At 40.9% G+C, this 19,101-nt stretch overlaps 1 protein-coding gene across 4 annotated transcripts in view; it reads right to left on the bottom strand.

Moving 5' to 3' along the window:
- ARID1B (AT-rich interaction domain 1B) overlaps positions 1-19,101 on the bottom strand; it is a gene marked incomplete at its 5' end in the record, with an annotated part of 322,379 nt that overhangs the window by 60,335 nt on the left and 242,943 nt on the right. For all 4 annotated transcript variants that reach the window (XM_084284568.1, XM_084284570.1, XM_084284569.1 and 1 more), the window contains 2 exons: positions 261-588; positions 7,070-7,249. In XM_084284568.1, the coding sequence (XP_084140694.1) occupies positions 261-588; positions 7,070-7,249 (508 nt within the window). The remainder of the gene's footprint in view (positions 1-260; positions 589-7,069; positions 7,250-19,101) is intronic.

Below are 19,101 nucleotides of genomic sequence, written 5' to 3'. Positions count from 1 at the left end.
TGCCAAGAACCAAAATGGAAGTGGCTCTCATCTTCATCATCACAGCTGCTTTTTGAGAGTGTAACTCAAATATCCAATGGCATGCTTTCCCCTTGCATTTAAAGAAAATATTCTTCCCACGCACCATCTCCTCTCAGAGACAGGGGCACAGACAGAACATGTATAAATGCGTATGTGTGCACCTCTACAGCATTGTTGCTTCAGAAATGATAAAGAAAAGCACTGCCACTCGTTTCAACTCCTTTCACCTGGTTGCATACCTGCTCTGAGCGGAGTTCGCAGCAGCCTGCATCACTGCAGCAGCCGCCTCCTGTGCCTTACGGTTCACAGATGGCATGGGTGGGCCCATCCCGGGGCCTCCCTGCTGAGACATGCCAGGAGAATTGGGGGTCATACTGCTCATGTTTCCAGGAAATGGTCTGCTCTGCATCCCAGCTGATGGCATCCGTCCCAGGGGCATGGTACTACAAGGCTGGCTTGGCCCCTGTCCATGCATCTGACTGTTGGCATTTATACCCATGCCGGGTCCTGGGCCACTGTAGCTTGTGTTGGGCACGCCAGTGTATGTTGGTGGTCTGGAGTAGTTTCCTAAACAAAATGATAAAAAGAACAGAGAATAACATTAAGCTTTTGAGCAAATATTTCTGTTTAGGACATCAGCAGCCGCAGAAGTGACACATACGAACTGAAGGGAACCACGCAGGACCCAAGTCGGAGCGACTTTGTCACCGTGAGGACAGGCACACAACGAAGAAGCTGCCCAAAGATGCTGTTCTGATTCCCCTGAGACCCATCTGGGTAAAGTCCTGAGTAACCTGCTCTGATCTTACATCTGACCCCGATTAGAATACAAGGTTGGCCTAGAAAATCTCCTGAGCACCTTTCCAACCTGAATTATCCTATGAACATCATTTCCACGTACCCTTCAACATTTTCTGCCTAATAAACATCATGGGATAACAGCAAATACAGAAAACCGTGGCCTCCAGAGGGTTAACAACACAGCACACAGTACAAAAACGCCTTGTGCAGTCGAGATACACAGCATGTAAGAAGCCCATTACAAAAGCTCAAGAGAGAGTCTTACTTTTGTAATTTTATGTCCTCGTTCTTCATCTTCCTGCAATTTCTGCAACAGGCTATTCTCACTGGATCCTTGCTCCTAACCATTCTGTCCATTTGTGTCAGAGATGCTCCGGACTGACCTATTGCCAGGCCCTCAGGAACATTCCCTCTCCCTCCCACCCTTACCCTGGTGAAAAGCTTGGCTCTGCCAGCAAAGAGCGTCTTAGCTCACAGTGCAGCTCTTCTGGGGAAACTAGTATTACAGGAGTAATCACCAATACTACAAAGATGCTAATATAAAGGGGTGCCTTATGAGGGATGGCATGAAAACCTGGCTGACCCCAGTCTCCATTGTCACAGGAACAAACTACCCCACTTTCAGCAGCTTAAACTGAGTACGTGATTACCTGAGTACTGACTTTCCTATCATATTGAGAGCTAAAAAAAGAGTAAGTATGGCATTCAGTGTTTTAGAAACAAATCCAAACAGCATGAGAAAAGAAAAAAAAATGGTAAAGATACGACAGAAAAGTATTTTAAGAGACAGATCGCATTACACTACTTCAGTCATCAGATTTGACTCGTCTTTATTTCCATCTCGTCCAGATTAGTGGAAATGTGACCCATTCCCTCCCCGCGGGATGCCTCCGAGCAGAGTTTCCTGACTACCCTTAGATATTCCCACGCTCGTTTGAGGGCGGCAGCCAGTGGACTCTTCCTGAGCGTGGAAATCAGCTACATCTTTCCTCAGGCCTCAGCTACCAGGCAGAGGAGTCAGCGGCATGCAACTCCTGTTTATATTTAAAATAAATATATTCATTCAGCATTTGAATGCACACATAATTAATTCATACGCTCCTGCTGCTGTGCTTTGGCTAATCCTCCCCTCCTCCCCACCCAGCAACTGACTCACTCTGGTACAAGTTCTCTTCAGCAAAAACATGTGTGACCTACGCTTTCCAAGGAAATGGAACAATGCTTCACTTCAGTTTTAGAAACCAAATTTGTCCATGCATTTTTTTTTTTGCAGAAGGGTCCACGATATGTGGTTTAACAGAGATGAAAGGCTCCAGATTCAGCTGTGCGCTGACTTCAGACCGCCCTGCCTTTTCTTCTCCTCCTCTAGGCTCAGCTGCTGCCAGCTGACCGTTTGCTGTGCAGCGAGCCATCGCTCCTAACCAGAGTTTTGTTTGCTGAGACCTGCCCAAGCCACCCCTCTGATCCAACATATGTGCCTGTATGTGCCCACAAACCGAAGGGCTCGTTAGTTTCTTACTGCTCTGCTTAGTGTTAAACCTGTAACACAGAACTCGGATGCTGCTCTGCTTTCCCAGTTGCTTTCTGCAAGAAAAATACAACGCAGTAAGATGGAGTATATGTACGCTCGAGGATTACATGCACCCAGTTAACACATTTTATGTACGTGCTATTAGAAACACTGCTTCCAAAAGTGAAGCAAATGCACTCCCTGCACTAGCAGACCTGATATCCATAATCACTGGGAGCTACTGTCAGTCCAATTTACATAAAGCCAATTTGTTTTGTCAGTTCAGCTCTACAAAGTACAGTTCAGCAGCACACTTGGAGGAGCAAACACCAGTGCTAAATACTATTGCTGTTTTGATGCTATTTTGAATTGGGACATAAAATCTCTTCTTTCATGTTTTGGCTTCTCCAGCATAAGCACAACAGAGAAAAAAAAAGCAGTGGAATCTTCTCCACAAAAATATGTGGCTCGGTTAAAATAGCTCCTAATCATTCCTCTCCAGGGATACGCGTCCAAGAGCACAGGGAAGTGGTATCTTCTCAGTAAGGAAAACAAGTTTCAATGTTTTTTTCCATGTTTTTTTTTCCTAAGCATTTCCTCAATACCTCAAGTACTCGCTATTCTTATACCTTTCCCAGACCACAAAAAAAAAAAGGCAAAATAAAAGCCAAACAAAATACAAGAGGAACTGCCAGGAATGAGGAGCGCAATCTTATTTCCATGTTTCTCTAATAGATTAGTAATTTGTTGGCAGTGGCTTTGACAGAAAACAGATGGATGCAGCATTAAACACAATGAATGCAGCAGATGCTAGGCCAGCCCACATCAGCTGGACGTGTCAGGCAGCCAAGTCCAAGAGCCCACACTTTTCAAGTGGGTACAAGCCTGGCAACAGCGGCTGTACAATACCACTGAACAACTCCTCCCCTCCATATCAAAGGGATTTTTGATTCCAGCTCCCCCAACCAGAGCAGAATTGTGCCCACACACACGGTGTCTCAAATGAATCAGAAAAAAACAACATGGTAACTGGAATCAGGAGGAAAAAAAAGCAGCATAGTGAAGATAAAACATGAAAAAGCCTACTAACAACCTGCCAAAGACAGATGTTCATGCTTACTGCTGAAACTTCAGTCCACTTTGTCCAGGTTTGCTGAACAAAGTGCTCTGATACCTTGCCATTTCTAGGGCAGCCAAAGAGAGGGCAATGTGAGAACTGCCTGCTAGCTTTGCTCTCTGCTTTAGGGACAGAGGTCACATTCATGGTATTAAAAATAGTATCTAAAAGACATTTTAGAATTGTTTATATGTTCACTTAACCACCAAGTTTTCCCCATACAGATACAGACAATTAAAATATATTGTGCTGAATTTCTTGTAAAGTATTTCACCTAGGGGGCTTCAGTATGTGTGGCTGGTTTTTAAGTCTTAACTCCACAGCCTGTAGCACGTGTGGGACTGAACTCGGAGGCCCAGACTCTCAAGATAGTTAGGGCAGCTCATCCTTAAGATGCTACCACTTTGAAAACCTAGGCTCTTGAAATCAGGGGGAGCAAGATACCAGAGTGCTTCTGTGAAATGAGTTCAACATTAAAGTTACAGTCCAACATTAAAGGTTACAAAGCACAAATACGCATTCATATTACTTTACCACAAACAAAAGGGCGTTTAACTTACCGTGAAGTTTAGGGGTTTGGGTTCAAATACATTCACTAGTGGTTCTTCTCTTTGTTATACCCAAACAGAACAGTGTTACTGCTGAATTCAGCAGGAAAAGGTAGGGAGATGGGATGCATTTCCGACAGCTTTTACTGATCTGCAGTAAGTTTTTTCTCTGCCCTAGTCTTAAAAGATCCAACTGACTGTAGTATCTGACTGCTCTCCGGAGTGCATTTAAAGGACATTTTGCTGTGACAGCAGTTTGATACTCGGGTCATAGTCCAGAGCTTCATTAGCTCACAAGCTAGATGTTGCCCAAATACAAAACAGAAAGGCTGTTTCTTTCAGCTCCGATTCTCACTTTGCTTCTTTTTATTCTTGGGGACAGAAAACTGCTGGGAGTTTACCAAAAATTAAACTACTGTTCTGTACTCTATCCTCCTGTTTTATATCACAGACATACAGAAGTGTGCAGCCAAAGCCATTTTTTATTTTTGTGGGAAATGCTTTCACAGCATTGGGCTAGGTCCCCAGTCCAGAACTGCTTCCTGGGCAAATATGTTTTACTCTTCTTACAGATATAAATGTCATGTAAACACACAAAGAACAAATAAATCAACTATATGCATCTGATGGATCATTCTGCTCTTGTGAACTGTGGGTTAATTCTTCCAACTCAAACTTACTGGTGTAGTCTTCACTACAGCGAGCAATTCCATTGCAGAGAAACACAGCAGACTTAAGTGTTACTTTCCAGGACTGAACACAGCAAAATACAATATTTACATGTAGACTATGTTTAAACTCAACATTTAAGCTTAATGTCACAAAATGCTTTGACACATATATAAAAATATAAGTAGTCCTGTCCAACTCAGCTAATGCTTAACAATAATTTGGAGGAAGGTCTATGTGAGCAAAATGAGAAAAGCAAACAAAATCCTTGAGAATGATTGTAGTTTAATAATTTAAGAAGTAGTTTGCAACCCAGGTGATTTTTAATATATTTGTTATTTTGGCAATAAAAAGTAAATGGGGATACAGTATTATAAATTCATCAACACTGGCATATAATTGTGCTTTGTAAGAGGGTATGTTAGAGATGCAATTACAGATTGCTTTCATTAAAAATGAAAAATGCTATTAAAATCTTAAATCCAGGTAAGTACATGACTGAAATATCACCATATTCATCCCAGTATTTTATTAATGGTCACATTAGCCCAGTGAAAACGCAGTATTCTTCTGCTCTATTTGTTACCTGTAGAGCTTAAAGCCTGCAGGGCCCTAATTTTATGATGACCAGTGCATGGGATCACCAGTACTCTTCGAGAGCTGGCAGAAGAACATGCTTTTCATCCATCACACTATTCACCAGACCCCTCTGAAACGGCCTGTTAATGACAATGATGCTCATTTTCTTCCTGCCCCTCAAGTTCACTTTTTAATAGCCGTTCCTTCCTGACCGCGACCCATAAAATCATTACATAGGCACTTTCATCTACAGCGAGAGGAAAAGAACTGCTGAACTCAAGCAAAAAAGAAAGTAGTACTCGGCGTGTTACTTAAATGCATTGATTTAGTACAAAAACCTTTCCACTCAATCAGTGTGGATGGCTAATGTTTTACTGCACTTGACACCCACTATTCCCATGGTTCGGAATCTCAGCAGCAGCCGTACAGCTGGAAGTCAGGATAGCACATCATAAATCCACTGGATTTTTACCAGTTAAGCTAGTTGCTCTCTGTGCAGATAAAAATAAGCACTTGGACAGCATTTTATGGCCACAAAACGCTTTCCGAATAAAAGGAAAGCACCAGTCAACTGGAGTTGGGTAATTAATCTTCACACATGGCTATAAGGCATTGCTAGCCCCATTTTACAGTTAAGGAAAGCAAAGCAGAGAAATGAATCTACTTGCCTAAGTTGAACGATGGAGTAAAAGGCAAAGCCAAAATTAGAAAGTAGGAGAGTTTGGCTTGTAGCCCTGTGCTCAGAAGACTAAAACAAATGCAATCCAGAGATGAAAAAGAAAGGAACATTGCATAGGGCAGCAAGACGCCCTTCAAACAACAGAACTAGTTCTCAGAAACCCTGGAGACTGAAATAGCCATCCTTGCTAGCACGGGCAAGCCACTGGGCCCTTATGGAATTTCCCATTTCTGGTTCCAATTCTTTTTGAGGATTTTCAGTAAGAAAGAAATAGTAGGAATTGCTGAAATAGGAGAGGTTCTTGATGTACCTTTAAAGAAAATACTTCCCCTTATATATTCTGCTGCTTGACTTGAAGTTCGTTAAACCTCTAAACAGATGCATACTTTATAGAGGTTATCCATTAAAGGCAAAACAACAGACAAGTTCAAGGTTGCATGCATTGAATGTCCAGGGGCAGAAATTGTTTCTTCTGTTTTTGCTTTAGTCCTTCAACAGTTTTGTCAAACAAGCAAAATAAAAGGAACTGTCTCTCTCAGTCTGAAGGGTTAGTTAAAATTCACAAACCGTATGCATTAGAGCTCAATATTATATTCCCACAGTAGCCACTGTATTATTATGCTCGTTAGAAGACTTTAACCCTCGCAGTCGCTGCACTATCTCAGATTGGCCTTGGGATTCCATCTAAGAAAAGAAGTCCTATTTTGGGATTGGCGTTCGGACCCTTATTCCATGTGTGGTCAATTAGACATCGCAGACATGACATGCTAGGCCTCCTAAACAATGGCCCTGGCAATGCAACAGATTCATCACTTCCTTGATCAGTTTATCATAACTATTTTTATACAAAGGTGCTAATAACAGAAACAGCTTCTTCCACAAGGTGTAGCACCATCTCTGAATGTTCTGAATGACTTTTTTAATGTTTTTTTTTTTTTTTTTTTTTTTTTTTGTTTGTTTGTTTGTTTTAAAGGACAGGGCATGGGGGTGTTGGGTGTATGTGGATTTTATTTATTTATTTATTTATTTTAATAAGTCACATACCTACCTGTCTTCTTATATACATGATACATCTCTCATTATTTTTTTTACAAACACATACATGTATATGAAATTATGATACATATTAACAGCAAGGATTTTACCTTGTGGTCCATACTGGCTCATCTGAGGCCCATAAGTACCACTTGAATTACTCTGCTGAAAGCTACCAATTCCAGGATGCACTTGGCCTCCAGGTGAGGGGTGTGGTGACATGGAAGGTCCAGTTTGTTGAGGTCCATACTGTGACATTTGGGGGTTCCTCTGTATGCCTGCCATAAAACCTAAATGGAAAAAAGCACCAAAGTAAAATTTAATATTAAAGTGACTGTTCTTTATTTAAAAAATCCTTGACATTCCAGAGACAAACAAAAACCAAACAAAACTCCTTAGTTATTTTCAGACCAAAGATATCCAGAAAACCAGTAGTGTTCATACAACAGAAATAAATGCACCTCAAAATCAGCAAAGCTCTCTTAGTAACCACAACTTGTATACAAGCTTCACAAGCTTTTAGTTGTAAAAGAAAGATAGGGGAGTCCTGCTTAGTTACAAATGGCTGCTGATTTTAAAACTAGAATGACCTCTAGAAGAAAACAAAAAAGGCAAATGTCTGCATTAATAAATAGTAGTGAATTTGTCTGATGACTGTTGATAGTAATATCATAGCTTCCAAAAATATAGTTTGCTACTAAAATGCATACCTTGAGCCTACAAAAGTCCACTGTATTTTTTTCTATTGCCCACACATTCTCAGAAGCTAAAATTTCCCTTTATGTGAAAACCAGCCAAACCAGCCAGAAAAAAGGTCATTTTGACATGTATTTGTGCCCTAGGACCTTCCTCCAGTCTGTTACCAGCATGTCTGTACTGCATTCTCTCTTCTTTCTCCTTTCATAAATGTATTAATGAATCCCAATTTAATTTAAGGTTCAAAAGCTGCAGCAAAGACCTAGTAAAATGCTATAAAATCTGGAAACTTCATATAAAGGAACAGAACCAACCCTATTAAATGAGAGGCAGAAGAAGGTTTTTCTGTTTATTCTTTTTAGTTTTCGTAAAATGGGAGAAATCCTGCAATCCTGCCCATGAACCATCTATGAAGGGATGTTGGTTTTGTAGTATTTCACCCTGTTAAGTTTTAGCGTTGCTTTCAATGTTGAAGAGGACGTACTGAGGAGACAGTAAGTTATTTTCCTGTTTCTTGAGGAAATCCACTTTCTTTCCTGTTCTGTTTGCATATTAAATTTCATCTTCGTATTTCTGTGGGGCAAAACAGGGGTATGCAGAGGCACGGCATTTGCTCTGCTGCACCCGGCTCCACGCGAGGCCTCCTGACGGCTCGCCCTTGCCCAGGGGAGCGTGAGGTACCACACGTTGCTGGGAAGTAAGAAAACGTGCACGAGCAAATCTGCGTTTGGCCTGCCTTGAAGCTTGTCCAGGCACCCCTGCTTTGCCACAGCAGAGGGATGAAACAGTGTTTGTGGACGCCTGTTTCCTCTTCCCTCCAGTGCTTTAAGTGGAGCGTGTGTGCGGAGGGATGAAGCTGAAAGCCGAGGGAGACACCCGGCCTGTCAGCACTGGTTGGGCCTCTCCTCTCATCGGGTAACAACAAAACCCCTGACAGTCAGCGGACAACTGGACGCTGCTGAAAGGAATGGTTAGAAAAAGCAGAATAAAAAATCTTAATTTTTGAACTACTTGCATTAGTGTGATCAAACTAGCAGCTGAAAACACAAAGGTACTACAGCTGCTGTGACTGGCGAGCTGCCTCCGCCACCCATGGGCCTGCAGGCAGCTCAAAGACCTCCCTTGAGGAGAAGACCACAGCTCTGGTGAGCACATCCCGAACAGGAAGGGTAAAGTTTCTTGTCCTAGCACTGCTGCCACTGATGTGACACCAGGTGAAAGACCTGCCTTGCTTTCTCCATGTTGCTAGCCTGTTTGCAAGCCAGTGACAAAGCGCTTTACACAACAGGACAGGATCTTGAGGTTGTACAAATGAAAAAAGTGGTGTGTACTTCACCAGGAATTAGGAGCTGAGTTTAAACAAAATATATAGTATATAGTTTTTGAGCCCTCCACAACCTTTTCTTCCATTAACATGTTTCTCCAGCCACCAAAACTCCATCAGAGACAGTAAGCTCAATGCCACAAGTTGTAAGGAAAGAAATGAGCACGAGGATGGCCTTGCTACAACTGGTACACACTTCTTTTGTACTATGAACAATTCAACTCATAACACGCTTAAACTCTAACAACCATAACTTCGGGTAGAATATACACAGAGTTTTCCTGACCTCAGGAAACTGTGAAGTCAGAGCTCGGCACCTGCTCTGGAGGAAGCCCAGCCGTGCTCACTGGGAGAGGGCAAGCCAAGTAACTGAAGGAGAAATGGAGGCTTGGAAACTAGTAAATATTGGCATTCACACTTCTCTACACTTCTGTAAAGAAAAACTCATATCAACTTCTCCATTTAGCTTGATTTTGAAACAGACCCCTCTTTCCTCTAAAATAGTTCTACTTTCACACAAATCTTATTATAAAGCCTATGTCTGCTTCTGACAGTACTGTAACTAATTTAAAAACCTAATACAATCGTATGTCTGTAGGAAATAAATGCTCACATTCCAGACACACACACACCATATATATATTACACTCACGGGATCCATTTAAATGAAAAATTTTGTACTGGTCACACTAAGTTTTTTATTATAAAGATAGTAAACTCAGTCCTGTATCTAGTAAGAAGTGAGTGTTTTCTGTTCACCATGGGCCTTTTAATCTATGAGAAAGAACTCTGCAAGCATTGTGTTAGTGATAGAAGGTTTTCAGCCCAGTTATCACAAGCCATACTTTTCTTAACACTGCAAGGATGGATGACACATTGACAAGCTATAGCTTGCATGGGTTGTAATGATTTCCAGGTGATGCTGAGGAACTGCTAGTCTTTGAGTCTAGTGGAGAACATGGACATCAGTTTTAGCCAGCTCTGCTGTTGTCAGAACAGCTCCTGAAGGGACTGGAGTAATAAATGGAATAAATGTTTCCACCCCAATGACCTCTTCTTCAGGAAAATTCTTCTCATCTGTTTCCGATGCTGTGGAGTGCACTGCCAGGCTATGTGTACAGTCATAAATAAAACACATCAGGTGCACTCCCTGGCCTAGAGAGCGGTGTGGGACACTTGTGTCCATTTGGCTAAACCCCTCCACTCAGTCCTGGCAGTACTATCCATGTGCCTCTTGTACGCAGTCCTTGTTCTGCTTCATCTCTGCCCTGGGCTGTGGCTCAGGAAGCACTCACAGGCATGGGCCAAAAGCATGCCATGCCAGTAATTACACAGCAGAGATAACTGTGTGATACTACCCAGGCCCATGCTCTGACTACCGTTTATACAGATGCTGCAGCAGAGGTGGAGCAGGTAAGCTCTGGGGCTTGGATTAAAACAAACAGAACAGGCTCCTTAACTGCATTTGACGTGAAGCACCAGTGTCATCATCCCAGAGGGTGTGAGACTGTGCTCAAATGAGGTTGGCTTTGCCATCTTCTCTTGAGCATGGACAGGTGGAGAATTAACAAAAAAGGAAGCCTGAAATGCAGGAAGAATATCTGTGCCATATTACTGTCTGTACGTTATGTTGAAACACGGCCTTAAAATAGGATCTGCTCCAACCTCTTCCCAGAGAGCAGAGGAGTTATTTCAGTTACAGATATGACACGGAGAAGAAGGTAGACCAGGTCCATAATGTGATCTGAATTCCCTTAGAACAGAGATGATTCTATCCTCATCTATCTCAGTGAGGGCACAGTAAATCTTCAGAGATCAGTGCATGTGTCTGAAGCGCTTCAAGTACGTGCAGAAAGCTCAGATGTCTGAGAGAGAAAAAGGGTTCCTGGTCAAGACGTTAACATGCTTGCATCAGAAAGAGAAAACAACATCAATTCTAGAAATCTGATCAGAAATGAAAGGGAGCAGCTGGCATACATTCATTTTTCTTTATTTACACACATTTTCCCTAGTGTTCAACTTCATTTTATAACCGATACAAACAGAAATAAATTTTCTTTCCAGAAAATTAGATCTAAGATAAAGTTTGCTTTTGTAAAGAAGGGAAGTAGGATTACATTAGAAATGCACTGGAGTAAAGGCGGTGGAATGATTAAACAGCCAGACTGCATCTGACATGTCAACCTCCATGACAACAGCGTGTTTTTTTCTTGTCATTGTTTTTTAAAGAAATTGATAGGAAACAGCCAGGAGTTAGGGCTTTAAAAATTGCAACAGCAACATGCTCATCAGTGAGCAAACCTACTCCCTTCCCCTAATGTTAGTGATAAAAGAGGTACAGATGATGCTTTGCTTGCCATCACAACAAGAGATTACTTACCAAGAAAACACTTGAGTGGAATTCAGCAAACTAAGCTATTTCAGGAGTAGCTGAATATATTGAGCCTTCCAGAAGTACTCTCATATTCTAGCTATTTTTATACTATATTCATACACCTGAAGAAAGATCTTTTTATTAGAACCCAATTGAAGTTGTAAAGCCATCTTTGCTTATTTTTTTCTCAGTTACAAACGAAACAGTAGCATTCTATTAACAATTAGCTCACTATTATTAATGATAATGCGTTCGTAAGTTCTGATAGAACATACATACAATGTTTCAAAACGGTCACATAGCAGCATATTTATCTTCTTCCTTTTTGGCAAAACGCAGAGATATAATACACAATAGATAAAGCTTATGATATTTGTGAGCGAAGTGTTTCTTCTCCTTTGAGGAGGAAAAAGACAAAAATGATCTTCCCAATGTCCTATGTATTACTAAACACCTTTTAGCACACATCATATAGCTAATATCATATATGGTGCCTTTGTAAAACATCTGAAATCTTTTTCCCTTATGCACAGATATATATAAAAGAGATTAAAAACAGTGAGTTACTAGACTTTCAAGAAATTATGCACTAAGGCTCTCTTAATTACATTTGTACAATGACCAATACAAAATCATCTGCTGAATACGATCTCTTTAGCATTAACCATGAAAAAACTCTATAGAATGTGCTGGGTGTTGATGTAAAGTCTGAAATGGATTCTTCTGATCTTTTAAAGTCTTGGCTTGAATATGAAAAAGCCCTTCCAGGAAAGCAAGAGCTAAAATGCAAAGGAAGCGACTGCAAAGTAACAAGTTATTGTACATCTGCTGATAGACAGTAACTCTCTACTGGCACACACTTAACCCACAGTCAATGAGAGGTCTTTTGATTTAGCCAGGAGTAGTTCATTGATTTTCATGAATGACTTAAAACTGAAAACACACACAACACTTATTCATTTTAAGCTCAGGAAAACTTTGGAGTTTACAGCAACAGCAGATCATCATTAAATTACAAATCTGATAAATAAAAAATGAGGTAAGATACAACTTGCCATGGTACTTTGCAAAAAAGGTACTTACATGAGAAAAAAAAAATACATCAGGCTATTGCTTATTGCTCTTTTTAGCAAGGTATGGCTAGTGGAAGAGCATGGGACCAAAACAACCCAGGAACAATTCTGAGCTGGGCAAAGGAAAGTTCCTCTTTTTTGAGGGCAGATGCTAAGGAAGGGGCCAGGCCCACTTACTGCTCTGGAAATCATGGAGTGAGGAAAGCAGAAACATGTTGGATACATTTTCTAAACATCAAATAATTACAGAAAAATAACATGAAATTCTCTACTTAGCAGTCAGCTCAGAAGAATTAAATCTGAAAAGAGAGTTGGTTTTCGCTACCGATAAAGGAAAAACTTGCAGGAGGTGTAGGGGGGAAATCACACAAACGACCAATGCTTAGTATGTTAGCATGGCACTGACCGGTACCCCTGAGAAAAAAGAGCAAATGTTTGCACACTCGTGACACAGTTCCTGGCAGACATTCCTTCCTCAGACAGCCATCTGGGCTGTATTCACTGTCCCAGGATTTCCAGAACACAAGAGAATTGAGATGGATCTAGAGCAGCAAACTGCAAATGCAGCTTGTCCTTAGGTAAACAACACTGGGTGAGAAGTAGCAGGATAGAGCTGAACAAACAAAGAAGAATTTTCTGTGCAATTAATGTAATAAAATTTGGCAAGCTGTTACCGTGGAAGGACGCTCAGGAATATCACAGCTAGTCTGCAGCTCTCCCTAGCTTGCCCATCTCAGATGGCAAGTCTCAGGTGGCACCTCAGCTGAGGAGGTCTTTGGACTGGGTTTTTGCCCTGCCCACAGTCATCACCTCAGAGCACCCTGAGGAAACACCCGGCAGAACAAGATCAAACACTAACAGAGTTTCTGTAATTGAAAGAGTTTGTTACTGTTGCATGAACCGGAGATACCAGGACCTTAAATGTGAAGCCAGGTTGTCTGCACAGACTGGTGATGGTACCACAGTGGCCTTCTAACATTGTGGTCAACACTGGAGTGGCTCATTAAAAAGGACACAGTGAGGGATACTTAGATATTGGGGGAAAAAAATCTAACCTGTCAGAAATTTTATATAAGACTAAACAAAGAACAGTGATGAAGAATCTGAGGAAGGTTTGACCCATCTACCAGAATGCAGCCCAAGTCAACCCAGTGAAGCCATGTAGGTGGCATAAGAGAACTGGCCTCCAGAGTCACAGGATTTCTTCACGTTAAAGATGATGTACTTTTCTCAGCTCCTATTCTCACTTTCTTGATGATAGCCTTATGAAAATATGTCCAGCTGGACTGGTGACAGTATATACAAAACCTGTGTTTGTCATGCATGGAACATACAGCTTAGTGATATACACAACAGGGTGATGGCTTGGTGAGCCCAAATAGATCAGTTTCTGGAGCGTAAACCTCATTTAGATGATGTAAATATTAATTCTCAATATTTCTGTCCAGTTAATAGGATGGTTAAAAAAAAAAAATCCAATAAAACACCTTCACAAACAGATGGCAAACAAGATTCTGATCCATATTTAGCACAGCTAAGTTACAGCACTGCGCCAATAAAATATCTTTGGATGGCTCTGGTATGAGCCTGTTAGATGCGTCCCAAGCAGCAACAGTGACACGGGTAATGCACAGGTAGTGACTGCACTAGAGCTCTGCTAATATCCCTGCCACCAAGTGAACGCTTCTGCTGAGAAGGAACCTGTACAACTGAAGGGTAGCAGCATTAAAGAATGCACTCAGACCACTGACACTGGAGAAATTAAGAGGCTGATTCTTTAGTCTTTAAAGAAGGCTAATGATCTTCTTGATATATACATTTTTTACTTTTATAAAAGCTAAAAAACATCATATTCCTCACTTCTTTTTCCAATCACAGTCTATTAAAAAAAAAGAAAAAAAAAAGTTTTTCTTTGTTGTTTTCCCATTAACTGCAAAAAAATAAAATAAAATAATAATTTCTACATTGGGCAATTTCTTCACGAAACATAAAGCCTTTCCTTCTTCTCCAAGTGCACAGGATGCTACCAAAAACATGCAAAGCTCTCTGGGCCAGAGCATTCTCTGGGCCAGAATAACAGCAACAGGATTTCTCTTTTGTACCTGGACGATCTATTTTCACGTTGGCATCAGTCTGCAGAATGATTGCCACATTTCTTCACACCCATTTGATGACATTTCTTTGCGTACATAAAATAGCAATTTTGGAAAACATCACTTTAGCAAAATTGGTGCTTCCTGCAAAGAGCACTGAGGTATTTCTTCCTTTCCACAAAAGGATCAATGTTCTATTTAAGAAAAAGCGCTGGACTGGTTCTATTTATTTTTAAAGTATTTTCTTATTATGCTTCATTATGTATCTTACAGACTCTTCACTGTGTATTTGTCTGACTGCTTCTCTTCACAATGTGAATAGCTTTGGGGAAGATGGAAACTAATGACCTAGCTAAGGTTTTAACCCAGACCCCCTGGTGTTTTACCAGCTGTGCTATTAGGTTAACTGGCTGAATCTCCCCTGCTTCCCTCTCTCTGATATTACAAAACCCTGTCTATGTATAGCACGCAATAATGTTTAAAATTTTCCCACCCCTAAACCTCCCTCAGCTACTGCCTAGCCTTGAAATTCATATAATCTATCACTGATAAATTAGAATCTGGGGAAGGATCAGACAGATTACCCATATGGTAGCTAGAGAAGAAATATCTAACCTTTCCTAATGCAAACCTTGCCTAATGCTCTCTGATGTAAATTTTAAGTTCGGAGAAGGAAAGACATTTGCGGAGATGTTGATAAACAGAGAGACCAAAACCTCATTGCTCATCCAGTGTCTTACACATAATTTGTTACTGTAATGTGCCCTTATGCAGGATGCTTTTACTATGGTGCTTGGAAAATCAGGGTAATGGTGAATTGCAGTACAAAAGCAACCCCCCCACACACCTCCCCAGCTGAAGCAAATCCTCGATTTCACTGGGTAGCTTGGGCTGCTGGAATTAATCTGAGCAGCAACGTGAAAAACCTGAGGAGCCTGCCTGCTTTATACAATCAACATTTGTCTAAGTTTCCCTAATAACATGCATACTTATGAAAATCACGGAGGAGAGCAAAGAAGGAACAGCATTTTTCAATGTGTAATGTGCAAGGCCTGCAGGCTTAATGGTCTAAATTTCAGGTTTGAAAAATTTAACCTCCCCAGAGACTCCTGTTCAAAGGTTCCATGGCTCAACTCAGATCTTCCTTTTCATGAAGTAAATATATTGAATACCGTGAGATATATATGGATTTTGTGGACACGACTAAAATACATACAGTGTCTCATTTCTGTCTTGCATGCACGTAAAATAAATCATAATATTTTTCAAAAATACAAAATCAGCATGTTGTCCTCAGTCCCAAATGTCTTCGTCTCGGTCTTATTTTACCATGAGTTATGATTCGACTGATTCTTCCCTTCCTTGATTTGCAGCTGTTCCCTGACGAGTGTTTATTCTGCAGCCTTTTGGGATCCTTTGGGATGAAAAGAACTATCTAGTGTTAGCTATTAATACACACATTATTATATAGATTTCAGCTCACTGCCCTACATATGAACTTAAAAAGACATGAAGGACCTTAGATCAGAAGTTCTTTATTTTTAGAGGAGCTTCATAAAAAGGTTAACCCAGGTGCCGAGGGAGCAGGGCGTCCTTGAAGCAATGATGCCGTTACGCAGGCAGAGCACAGGTGGCTGGGAGTTTTATAGGCCGCGATGGGAGGCTGTCCCAGGGACAGGGACGGTGCTCACAGCTCTGCAGCGAGCCTGGTGGCAGGAACATCGGGTGACACTTTGTCAGCTTCTTCATCGGTGGCGGCTTGCGGCTTACTTCACTCCCTGAGCCCAGGGGCAGGGAATCTGAAGTCTGCCTAATGAAGTCAGTGGAAACTTTTCTATTGAGAAGCCTCTGCGCTGGCAACTATATAAACTCTCTCAGAATAATTCAATTCTACTCCCTAATCTCAAAAAGAGAATCCCCAATTTAGTTTAAAAAATGAAATAAAGATTCATCCCCAAGTATAACAAGATTTAACATCAGCAAGAAGAAAGCAATGACCAGCTGCTAGTATACAGAATTTGCTTGGGAGGCCTGACTCCAGGTTTTGAATGTACAGATACTATTATCTACTTCAAATCCTACTTCTGCAGGTTTGCTTTCTCCCAGAGTGCCTTATCACATGCAAATCATACCCTGTCCTCTTGCAGATAGCCAGGGCTGCTGCATAGTTAGTGCACACCACAACTAATCAGATCAACCTAAAGCTGGCTCTGGCTGGTGTATGTCTGAAATCCAAGTACAGCCTGCAACCAACATCCTGAAATGGTGGCTGATTCCTTTAAGAATTAACCTGGTTTGGCACAGTAGTATCACCCCAAAGACTTTGAAAATACTTTCAAAGCCAGAAAAGCAAGTCTTCCTTCAACGCGTGACAGACGAACAGGCACAAAACTCTTCTCTCCCACAGCTCTGTGTGAGAACCAGCAACCTGAGACCCCAAAGATCTTGATTCTTGATTCTTCATTGTAAGGCACACGCATTGCACACCACAGGCTTACACTGGTGTGTGATGCAGTACACTACAACGGGTACAAAAATGGGGCTTTTGGATGCTACTGCAATAAAAACAGCAAAGAAGTGTGTTTACATTAAAAAAACAGCAAACAAAAGCCCTGCTCCTCAGACCAACACATTTCAAATGAAAGGAAGATTAAATTACTTTTTTTATATCTAAGTTAAAGCATCAGGACTTTTTCAATCAATTTAAAAAAAAAGTAAAAAAAAAAAAAAAATAAATGGACTGATGCTTTTGAAGACTTGATAAATTTAGTGCTCACTGAACCGAGAAACTAACGTAACTTTTTGAGTCACTGAAGAAGTTCAGTGCATGGCCCTGCCTTCACATACAGATCAACTCCGTATGTTCCTGCGCATCCTTCAGAAGAAGTGGGGATGGGAGTGCTGATATGGTCTGTCACATCACTTGTAATGGAATAATTCCCTCAAAAGACATGTGACATCTTCAACTACAGCCTACTTTTTCTCCTTACACGAAGCACTTCGCTGGCTGTTGAGGGCACAATTCATCTAACCCCAGCTTTCTGGGAATGTAGATTTTTCTCCCAGCCTGGCACGGTGTTCCTGTATACCAGCTGGAGCTTAGCTCCTCTGTACTGACCCACTTGGAGAACACTATGTGCAGAAGAGGCACTCGAACATACCTGTGGCTTTGCACTCAGTGCATGTCTCAAGCATCTTTCTTTAAGAGCCTGAAACACTTCAGTCTACATCAAGTAAACTTATTACCAAGTCTGATTTAACCTTAAGTGGTGTCATCGTTAACATGGCAAGCAGAAGAATTTTAATGACAAGAATCATTTTATTCTCTAGCTCCTCAGTGCTCTGAATAGATCCCAAATCCCCAAATGAGAGCAAAAAATGTATTCGCAGGGAAAAAGTCTTTTTAAGATCTAAAAGCAAACTATAGTATCTTTTTTGTTGCAATAAGAATTCTTTGATCTATTTTCTTCCTTCTAGTTTCCTTTTTTTTTTTTTTTGTAAGAAGAAAATAGATTTCAGGGAAAAGAATCTCTACCATCAAATGTCAGTATTAAACCATAAATCTGATCAGAAATCGTAGGGGCAAAATACCAGATTGGTATTCTGTGTCTTCAATGCAGGAAAAAACATTTATATTTTGTTAGATATATGACAGTGGAATTTATGTGATGGCCGTGTACAAATAAGCATGCCCACAAACCAGTTCAAGGGGATAAAAATACCTGCGTGAAATCCAATGGGCAAATTAGGAAATTGTAGTTACAGAAATTCAGTTGCTACTTAGTGTTTATAGGGAAGCACAAAGAGAACATCAAAATGCCTGATCACATCCCATCTGTTACTACCTCTTGCTGGATAACATCTTGGCTGCCAAAAAAGCTATTTAAATTTACTATATTGCAGCTACTGATAAATATCACTTCTGTGAAGGTATAATACTAAATAAGGTCTAGATCTGAGGATAAAGCTTACAAGCACTTGTGTCAAAAAGATCCCAATTTTGCTTAGTGTAACACCTGTACTCCTACAAGCCTGTTCTTACTCCTTGTCCCTGTTTGTGATATGTTTTTCATACAGCATGTAACTGTACAATAATCCTTAGATCGTGTCAACAGCAGAAAGAAATAAACAGCCAGAATGGAAAGGATGACAAAAAGAAGAAAAGAAAAAAAAAAAAGAAAAAAAAAAAGGAAAAGAAAAAATAGAAAAAAAAAGAAAAGGTACCGGGAGAAGGTGATGGAGAAGAGCAAGGCTATTCAACAATTTTGGAGGTGCTTACTTCGGGCACTTTCTGCACAGATCTGACAGGCACAGAATGGTGCCATGAAACTGCCTCCAGCTACAGAATACATTTTCCAGCACATCACAGCAGCTGCAACGGCATCAATTCTGCTTGCAATCCATGTCCAAACAGAAAAGTTCTCAGTGGTCCTATTTCAGCATATCTCAAGGACTAATTAAATCCTCATTACTATCTTCTAATTATTCCAGTGCTCTGGGATTTCACTGAGCAAGTCCCCAATGGTGCATTAGATGAAAAGGGTTAAATAACCTGTGTTGATTTTGAGGCTCCAGATCTATT

The sequence above is a fragment of the Netta rufina genome (assembly GCF_964035555.1).
Source record: "Netta rufina genome assembly, chromosome: 3".
NCBI lineage: Eukaryota > Metazoa > Chordata > Aves > Anseriformes > Anatidae > Netta > Netta rufina.
The sequence above is the reverse complement of the archived record's forward strand: the minus strand, read 5'-3'. Positions and strand labels throughout refer to the sequence as shown.